Source organism: Oryzias melastigma, linkage group LG7 (genome assembly GCF_002922805.2).
Source record: "Oryzias melastigma strain HK-1 linkage group LG7, ASM292280v2, whole genome shotgun sequence".
NCBI lineage: Eukaryota > Metazoa > Chordata > Actinopteri > Beloniformes > Adrianichthyidae > Oryzias > Oryzias melastigma.
In genome coordinates, this window is record NC_050518.1 from 32,616,317 (window position 1) to 32,626,882 (window position 10,566).

The window sequence follows — 10,566 nt, forward strand, 5'->3', positions numbered from 1 at the left end:
TTCCACGTTTCTGTTGCTCCATGCCGCTCTGCAGGAACCAGATCGGACCGGTCGGTTCTGTCTGCAGCGGCACAGAGATCCCAGGAATCTGAGCTGAAGGTCCGATATGAAGGCAGCCGCAGAGGGTGAAGGCCGAGGATCAGCTGGAGACACGCGTGTGTGTGTGTGTGTGCGTGCGTCGAGTCACGTACTCCTCTGATAAACTTCCTCATAAAGGTGACAGATGCTTCCAGAACTCCAAGCGTGGTCAGGTCATGTGACGGCGGCCATGACGGTGCTAACTTGGATTGTTGAGCAAATCAGTTTAAAGCTTTTATTGATTTAAAAATACTTTTTTGTAATAAGAATAGACAAAGATTGAATATTGTCTTATTGGCATCAATGATTTAACTGATGTGAGGAATAAACAGAACGTCCTCCGAGGAGCTGAAGAGCGTTTGGACATTAACGCCGTCGTACTGCACCTTTGAAGAGAGGAGCGATGTTCCACACATTGATGCTTCCGGCCTTCATGAACTGACCCAGCGCGATCTCCAGGAAGAAGATGGGAATTCCTCCAACGAACACGATCAGCAGGTACGGGATGAGGAAGACTCCTGCAGGAAACACGGAGGAAGAGCGATCTGTGAGGACCTCGAGTCTCTGAAGAGTCCTTCCTTTTCTTTTCATTTCTCATCATTATTACCGTATTTTATTTTATCTATAACATTATTTCAACAGAAAAAGGAAAGACAGAAATGGTGTTTGGGTTTTACTTTCACGCATTCACACGATTTCCTGAAGGGAAAAATGATCAAGTCAAAAGTTGGTTGAAGACGTCAGACAGTTGGAATCTGGATCTCGTGGTTATTTAGCTTCATCATTCAGCACATACATGTTCACATACATGTTCACATACATGTTCACATCCATGTTCACATACATGTTCACATCCATGTTCACATACATGTTCACATCCATGTTCACATACATGTTCACATCCATGTTCACATACATGTTCACATACATGTTCACATACATGTTCACATACATGTTCAATGTGGGAACTCGTTCCATTGAAGGAAATCAGAAATAACACGATTCTGGGGATGAAGAAGTTTTTAGCAGAATTCTGGACTCCTCTGATTCAGTTCCACATCATTCTTCCTCAGAAGTTTGTGTCCACGGTGCTGACCGCTCCACGGCGGAGTCATCCTCCTGACCTCCAAGACAGTAAATAAGTTTCCTCTGACTCAATAATCATTAACCAGCTGGTGATTGGCCAATAAAATAAGTGAACATTCTGAGCTTAAAGAGGATTTTATGAACAAGCCTCCACGTTCAAAGGCCGCTGATGCCATTAGTCGGCCAAAGGTCCAGTTTTTACAGCATTTCACAAACTTCATGTTCTGAACTTTGCTGAGTTGGAAGAAAGTGTAGATGCAGGAGGACAAACTCAGGCTGGTTGGAGTCTGGAAGCAGAGCTGAGCTCACGTCAACAGAATTCCTATGGAATCATTTACAACCTTCAAACTCCAGACTTCATCACAGCTACAACCTGCTCACGAAAATCATTTACTATCAATATTTGTTCTAGTTTAATCAATCATGACCTTAGAGTGGAAATAAATGGGATTTTCATTTAAAATAGAGCTGCCACCAACCATTATTTTATTAGTCGAATAATAAATAAAGATAATTGTTTATTAAACTTTTAATAAATTATGCAGCTTCTGTCCTTCATTAGATTCTGGCATTAAAACAAGATTAAATCTAACGAGGTCAGAATCTGAAACCAGGAAGTATTTTCTACTAAAGATAAAGTTTTGGTCTCAGCGACTCAAATATTCAAAAGTGGATTTTTTGCTGCTGAACAACTTTGTTCATCTTCACTAGACTCTAACTCTACATAATATAAAGTAACGACCAATCAACTATTAAATGAGTCGACAACTATTCTAATAGTCGATTAGTCGACTAATCGCGACAGCCCTAATTTAAATGAATTAAATGTTATAATTTCATAAGCAGAAAGGCCAACATGAGTGTCCGTGAGCCTTCATGCTGCTTTCTGGATGTTTGTTTCTCCAAATCAAATGAAGACTCAAAGTTGACCATCATAACAGCTGACTGCAGGTCACATGACTCCACACTGAAGACCCTGGTGAACCTCTGCTGGTTTCTCTGTCCTCAAACTCCTCAGACTCCATCATGTTCGCAGGAGTTCCAACACAAAAACAGAACTATCACGTTCAGTTTGACTTGAAGAAACTGCAGTTATTTTTATTTGTGGTCACTGTGTTCTGGTCCAGGTCAGAAGGCCCGGGCAGCTTGGGACGTCCCATGACGGCCTGAGATGTCCTCTGCTCACGTTTCATGGAGACGGCATCAACGCCGTCTCTGTCCGTGTTCATTCTGGTGCAGCGGCGTTCTGCGATTACGTCCTCACTCCGTTTTTTACTGAGCACTTAATGAATTACAGTGCAGTCAACACGTTAGAACTCGTGATCATACAAATATAAACGTTAACATTAAATGTTGAGACAAGAAAGAAGGAAAAAAAGTAAATGAATAAGAGACAAAAAAGGATAAAAAATAGAAAGTGTTAGATTTACTGTTTTAGTTTCTTCATGTTATTAATTCAAGAGATTTACAGATGTTTTTTGAGCCTTTGTATTCTTGGAAGTTGAGATTGTTTTTAAATATTGTTGAATTTCTATTTTTTTAATATATTTATTACTTGTTTATTTATTTGTTAATGTTTTCTTTTTATCTTTATCTGTGTGAGCGACCTGGAACAGGACTGCCATATAATTCTCCTTGGGATTAATAAAGTATCTGTCTTAAGAACCAAAAATTCATCACTTTACTTTTATGTGAAACTTGTCCATAAATAAACATGTTAATAAAAAAGAAAGCATCATGATCGGGAACAGGACTGTTGGACGTGGGACGTCAATGGTTTGACCAATCACAAGATTCAAATGTAATACCTCGTTTCAGCCTGTAGGGGCAGCACACAGACCGTTTTTGACTATATTTCAAGAATTCTACAAGTTTATTTAGTCAAAAATGTGGCAATGACCAACAGACACACTTTTAAAGCCCGATTTATAGACGTTGTTGATGTAGAGTTTGGTTTCCCTTTAAACTGATTTTAGCTGTAAAGAAACAGCTGATTTGGACCGACTGGTTTTTAAAGAATCTGTGATTGTAGTTGAATAATTAGAATGAGAGATTGTGAGACTAAACGAACTGGTTTTTGATACGTTTGACATGTCAGCTTTTTCCACATTTTGGATAATTTATTTTCCTATATTTTCTACAACTAAGAAAATAGTTTTGTTTTATAAACTTGCTGACATTTCGGTTAACTGTTAAAGGGTTTGGTAACTCAAAGCCTTATGGGTCTCTGCACTCTTGTTTCACAGATTACAGATTATGAGCAGGTGAACCAACCAGACACAAGGTAAGACGGAGGCTGGACACTGTCACCCTGAAGCACCGCGGGGCAGAGAAGAAGACTCCTGCAGCAGAAGACGGTTGTCCACACAGTGGTTGTTCTGATTCCAACTCTGAAATAACCCTGTCCTCTTTAGAACTCTGTCTCCAGATGAAGCTGGTGGAGCGTGCACGAGCAGGTGCAGGAATCTCCAGCCCCTCCACCGATAAGACAACATTTTAATATCTGCTGATGTCCTTGGGCCTCGAACACTCCGTCTGGATGAGGAAAACAGACTTCATGGAGCAGAAGAACGTTCAGAGTGATCCAAGCAGAGTGTTGATGTGATCAGGGAGCGCAGATCAAGACGATAAACGTAGCAATGTAACACGATGGCTGCAGATAACCACTGCACAGGTGCACACACAGGTGTGACTGCTGGAGTCCTCCAGCTGCTGCAGCATCAGCAGCTCATCTACAGTCAGTGAGAACGCCGGATGTGAACAAAGCAGCAGCGACATCACAGCAGAGTGAACCAGCTTTCACTGTTCCTCCAATCACAGATGAATTCAATCAGCAGTTTGGCTGAGGTCCACAGCAGTTTCTGTGCCGCGAGTATCACGGTCGGTCACCATGTTGACATTCAGGCTGCACCGAGCGGGCTGCACCGAGCGGGCTGCACCGAGCGGGCTGCACCGAGCGGGCTGCACCGAGCGGGCTGCACCGAGCGGGCTGCACCGCTGCACCGCTGCACCGCTACGACTCCCACACAGCATCAGGCAGCTCACGCTCAGGATGACGTCAGCAGTGACGAACGTGATGACGGATGAGCTGCAGCTCAATGGCGCCGTCACCTTCGCTGTAAGTCACAGCGAGCCGGCGTCCGTGCACATCTGTGCACATCTGTCTGCTGCCTCAAACTAGCATAGCATCGACCAGAGAAGCTCGTGATGAGTCACAGCTGCCAGAATAGACGAAACGTCAGAGGTGGGGGAGGTGCGGCCGCTCTAGGAGCTCCATAAAAATCCCCTCCATCCACGAGCGCTCTCACATGCACGCTCAGACCGGAGCTAAGTGGTGTAATGCTGTTAGCTCGTCAGGACCTCGGTGTTGATGGGATTAGAGCGCCGCGGCTCAGTCGGCTGCACACAGCAGCTGTTTGAGGGCCGTCACGATCCGCTGCACTCTGTTACTAAGCATTTCAGACGCACAAAGCCAACACACAACAAGGTTATTGTGTGTTGGCACATCAGACGGAGGGTACAATACGGCAACGGCTGGCTCCTCTGCTGTGGTCCGATGTGCATGAAGGAGCAGGTTTGTGCTGCAGCAACACAAAGTAGATAAGAGCGTCCAAGTTACACTTTACAACCTGCTTCACAGAAACACATTTAAGAAACTTTACCTGCTTTGACCTGAACAAAACCAGAAGCGAGTTTGATTGTTTTCAGAGAAAAATACTGAAATCAGAAGGAAAATGAAGTGTAAACGAGCAGAAATAAATACGAGTTAAACGGTGTTTCATAGAGGGAATGATCACCTGTCCCAACAGCCAGGTGGGGCGGCTTCACCGTGAGGTTCTCATCTATGGGTAGGGGGCTGGGATGTGGGAGGGGTTGACTGCAGCACCCGCTGATCATTAAAAAGTGTTTATGTTCTTTGATTTACTGTCACTTTTCAACCGTTAACATGATCATTCCAGCCGCTTTTCTCCTTCACAATCTGCTGGAATGATCATGAAAAGTTCCAGCATGTTAACGATTTTATGTTTAGGCGTCACCGGCGACGCCTCAGGTGTTAAAGGGTTAAAATCAACTGATGTCCAGAATAAACAGGGACAGGACTTAAGAGTGCCCTGATGAGGACAGGAAGCGTGGACATGGGAGCGAGCGGGGTGGCTGAAGCCACACCCCCCACGCTGAGCGCCACCGAACATGGCTGACACATGGTCAGCTTGAGCTGAAAGTGAGACAGAAACAGAAACAGTTAGGCCACTAAGCTGCAGCGCTGCAGTTAGCGAGCTAAGCTGGCTAATCCGGGTAAGTCAGTGGGCTAAGTACCAACAAGCTGAGGGAACAAGACTGATGACAGAGCTGCAGCATCATCATCTGCATCAACGTCCTCGCCGTCACATCCACCGGGTTCACTTCACCAAACGTCTCAGAGACGCCCACAACTTCACCACCTCGCAGATAAAACTCTGCTCTTAGCTTCTCTATTTTAAGGCAGGGCCGGCCCTAGGCTGCGTGGTGCCCTAGGCGAAACGCGATTTCTGCCCCTCCCCCCTCCACACACACGCGAATATCACTGCACGCAAAAAAGAAGCACTGTAACTGTCTGGAATATGTTAAAATAAATATTTATTTGATTCTCAGGAATTAAATAATAACCACTCACATTTCTTCAGCATAAGAATACGTCTTCGCAGCTGAGATCTGACCCCTAACCTATGGAAGGCGGCTATGCTAACCTATGCTATGCTATGGTGGATCTTTTGACAGTTTAAAGATATGATGTCCAACTTTTGAGTTACTTTATTTATGGTTTTAATTATAATTTTTTAACATGTTTACACAAAATGAGTGGTGTGTTAAACTATACTTTAAAAAATCATTACAATTTGGCACCCCCTTCAGCAGAGGGCGCAATAGGCGGTTGCCTAGGTCGCCTCTGCCCAGGGCCGGCCCGTTTTAAGGTAAACTTTGTGCTGTCGCTATAGTTTTAAAGAGAATTGTTGTCAGCAGATTTAGCTCCAAAAACTGATGTGATTGAGTTGAGCAGATTAGAATGGGTCAACCTCTGATGGAGACGTCAAATGTCTTCATTTTTCTGGAATAGGCTCGATCCTGTTAAGCTCCTGAGAATGAACGGATTTCTACACGTCATAAAGAAAGTCCCTGGAAATCTGAACTCCTTTTTCAATATGATCACTCAGCAAACTAAAAGTGAAAGAGCTCGTTTTGATCTGGAATATCAGAGTAAACCTTCAAACCCAAACAGAGACCTGCTCCACAGCAGGGAGTCAAACCAGCAACCTTCTGCAGAGAAAAAGCAGACCAAACGAACCACAAAAAAAAGGTTTGAATGAATGACAGCAGAGACACCACAGAGACTCAAGATTGGAACAAAACCTCAGTGAGTTTAAAAAGAGGATATACCAGGAGTTTGAGAAACAACGATGCTGCACAAAGATCTGAATGTGGAGACTTTGCGACCAGCAAACAAACCTGGCGCGGTCCGATTAGGAAGTCTGAATCACTGCCCCACTCCGGCAGCCGTGGCAAAAGGCCAAATACTGACAAAGATAAAAAGCAGACATGAAACTCCGCCAGGATCCTGCAGCTGCAGGAGTTACTCCAAGCTTGCAGCACCAGAACCTTTTCAGCATCAAAATGAAGGTCACAGCAGCAGGATGAAGTCGACTTCGCTCCATGTCCTGCTCTCCATCGGCTGGCCTTGCTCTGACCGCCTGCCAGCTGGCTCAGGATCCATGCAGCTTTAATCAACTTCCACAGACTGATGTGTCACATCACACCAAGTGTTTAGCTGACCAGGATGATTCATGGATTCATTACTTCTCAACTGCTCTCTCCAGCAGCTGAATCGTTGTAGATTTTTTTACAGAAGTGAGCAGTCTCTGAACATTTGTCCTGACCATCAGGACCTTCACAGCCTTCTCTGCTGGGCTAGACTTTTTTACATTTAGTTGTTTTTTCATAAATGTGCGATTAAAATGATATCACGTGTTCTGAGTGAACATAAATCCTTATTAGTGTGTTCTCTTTGTGAAATATCATATTCACTTTGTTGAACGGTTGGCCGTGTGGTTCATTACGGTGGAGTTTTTATCCAATCGTATTTCAGCTTCCAGGTATGAAATCTACCTGAAGGCTTTAGAATTGACACAACAACCAGCAGCGACCGACCAATGTGACACCATAGTTAGCAGTGTCCCCTCGGAGTGAAAATGTCCCGTTCAAACCCCGACTAGGTCCTTTCTATGGGGGTTTGAATGTCCTCCTTGTGCGTGAGTGGGTTTTCTTTAGACAGATTCTTTGAATCCAAACAGACAGATTCACAGCAGAGGTCAGAGGTCAGAGCGCAGAGATTTCCTCTTGTACTTTCAAAGTTACGTACAGACTGCAGCGTCCGCATCAGAGCCGTAACGCTAGCCGTGTGAGCCCGGGGTTAAGGACCACTCCCACCAAACGCTGAAGCAGCACAGACGCGATAACTGACAACACATGACTTCAAATAGAAACTGTTTTTTGATGACGGTCCCCGTTCATCCTGGTGGGGTTGTTTTAAGACAAAAACCATTGGAATTAGTAAAACAGTTCAACTAGATTGGATACAGAGTGTCATGGATGTGTCTTGGATGTGTCCTGGATTTATCCTGGATTTGTCTTGGATTTGTCTTGAGTGTCTCTTGAAAATGTCCTGGATGGGCTGCAGAAATACCGCTCTAGTTCAGTTGGACTGGAGAGCCAAAGTGGATCGGCCTCACGCTCCATTGGATCGGTGGTGAACACAGAGATCGGACCAGGTTAACATGATCACAACCCCAGTTGGAGGAATGCATTTTTTCATGGAGTTTTCATGCCCTGATAACAGTCACTCTGAAACCAAGAAACATGCGCTCAGTTACACAACTGGACACGCTGTTGGTGAAGAGGGCGAGTCCAAAGAGGAAGAGCGGTAACTGACCGCCGAGCTCACGTGGTTTCAGTTTCATGCTGACATCTTGGTGCTACAAAAGAAGAAAATCAGTGAGTTTCCTCATGACCTCTCGCTTCCTGATGGTCAGCCAAATGTTTGACCCAAAGCTTATCAACCGTTTGTCCGACATTCCTGTAACACGGCAAAGATTCAGTCATAAAGCCACGACACAAAACCTTCACCCCACGAACCATCCAGGAACATCATTGATCAAGTTTGTGAGCAGATGGGTCTGATCAGAGAGTCATGCCCTCAGGAGAGTTCAGGTGTTATCGCCACGGTAACGGGCCTGTGGATGGGGCTGCTGCCAGTGGAGTGTGCATGTGTGATGAGAGGCTGCCAGCTATGACATCATCATCATCCCTCTCACCATGTGGACCAGAGATTAACAAGAGTGGCCTGTAATCTTTTAATCCAGTTGACAGGATTTACTGCTGCTCCTCTCCTCCGCCCTCGACTCTTCTCCACCTTTCAAGTTTCCTTCCACCCTGACGCTTCGCTCCTCCGACGTCTCTCGTCTTATTTCATTTCCAAACCGATGAAGTCTTTCAGACAGATGGGGGGGCAGTACTAGTTATTCTCTTCATCTCTTGATTTGTCTCAAGAAACTGCATCAAACTGTTTTGATTTAGTGAGATTAGATCATGTCCGGACGTCACACTGTCAGCATCTATATCCAGAAGGTTGTTTTAATCTGATTACCTCTCAGGGAGGTTATGTAAACGATGGTCGTCGTCTCGCTCACAGTCCTGGAGACTCCGTTCCAACAAACCTCACACCTTCAGCTGCTTTGGTTCGTGATCACAAGCAACATTAAAAAATCAAAATCAACAAATCACATGTGCCAAAGCGCACACTAAAGTCATGCAGTTCCACATGTGGCTCTCTAGGGGGCGGTGTCGCCTGACCAAGAGGGAAAAAACTCCATGAAGAAGATCTCAGCGAGTCCTCTGATTATGAAACAGAAATAATTCCTCGTCTGTTCTCACGTCACCACCTTTACTTTGTTGAAAACTTAAAAACTTTTTAAATCTTTTTCTTCCAAAATCTTTCATCTTTAAACACTGTTTGTGTTTTTAAGGTAAAATGCTGCATTTCAGTCATTGATTCCCTTTAGTTTCTGTCCAACTTTGGTCCTCTACAGTGAGCAGAGACCCTCGTTCTCAGTTCAGTTTAGGGAAACAAACCCTCCACTGTTGCTCAGCTATTACGGTTTTCTGACACCAACATGTTTTAAGGTGGTAATTTCTCCCTGATCACTGTTGGGATTAACTTTGTCTCTCTGGGGTCAGAACCTTTCACTCAGCTTAACCAGAACCTCCTGAACAGGTTCAACATCCAAACCTGCATCCACAGCCAGACGTCAGAGGGACCCTGAACGCCTCTGTGTGACCACCTCAAAGCTGCCGGACAGGAAGTCCCAGGTCCTCTGGCCTCCATTAGCCCTTCTTGTGTTTGATAATGGACAAAACACAAATCTTACATCAACAACACACACTGTGATTCTCTGCTTCACTGATCATAAACGGACCTCCAACTCATCATCCTCACCATCAGTGCTGTCCTTCAGACCAGTGTGTGCATGTGTGCATGTGTGTGGGTGTGTGTGCACGTGTGTGTGCGATGACTGCGGCAGACACACACTCACACTGCAGGATAATAATTCTATGTCAGATTTATTGGAGCGCTGAGGAAAAGCGGGACGATGTGACCTTTCATGGTCAGCAGAGCATGACTCAAGTCTCCGTTTTAGATCGTCCGTCATCATTAATCACAAACAACTTTTTTCAAAATAAAGGCAACACTTTTTGTAAACTAAAGAACACATAAAGATTATTTTACAAATATGAAATACGACTTTATATCAAAGCATAGATTGGACGTCAAAAGTTCTCAGTTTCCTACGTTTTTTTTTGTTAGTTTTTTTTATTATTTGTGGGGTCATGTGTGTATTAATGGGGGGGGGTAAAGGGTGGATTGGGTTTCTCTCTTTTTATTGATTGATTTATTTATTGTTTGTTCCTGTTTCTAATTGTAAAGCCCTTCGAGTTACTCAAGTATGAGAAGCACTTTTTATGAATAAAGTTTGATTGATTGGATAACAAATAAAACACATTCATTGTTGTAAGTATTGTTTATAAAGTCTGAGATTTTTTTAGAACCTGTTTTTACTAAAAAATGCTTAAAGATTTCAGAACGTGACCTATGAAAGTTTAAATGAAAAACAACAGAAATCTCAGAGGAACATCAGAGAAAGACGATCCGGTCGGAGCGATCGGATCGAGTAGAGGATGGAGAGGAAGGAGAGGATGGAGAGGAAGGAGAAGATGAAGAGGATGAAGAGGAAGGAGAGGAAGGAGAGGATGAAGAGGATGGAGAGGATGGAGAGGAAGGAGAGAATGAAGAGGATGGAGAGGAAGGAGAGG

At 44.2% G+C, this 10,566-nt stretch overlaps 1 protein-coding gene across 1 annotated transcript in view; it reads right to left on the reverse strand.

The window, feature by feature from the left end:
• The window catches only part of slc6a8 (solute carrier family 6 member 8), a 29,346-nt gene that overhangs the window by 14,470 nt on the left and 4,310 nt on the right, over window positions 1-10,566 (reverse strand). Inside the window, exon 2 of the mRNA XM_024263869.2 lies at window positions 465-596. Within this exon, the coding sequence (XP_024119637.1) occupies window positions 465-596 (132 nt within the window). The remainder of the gene's footprint in view (window positions 1-464; window positions 597-10,566) is intronic.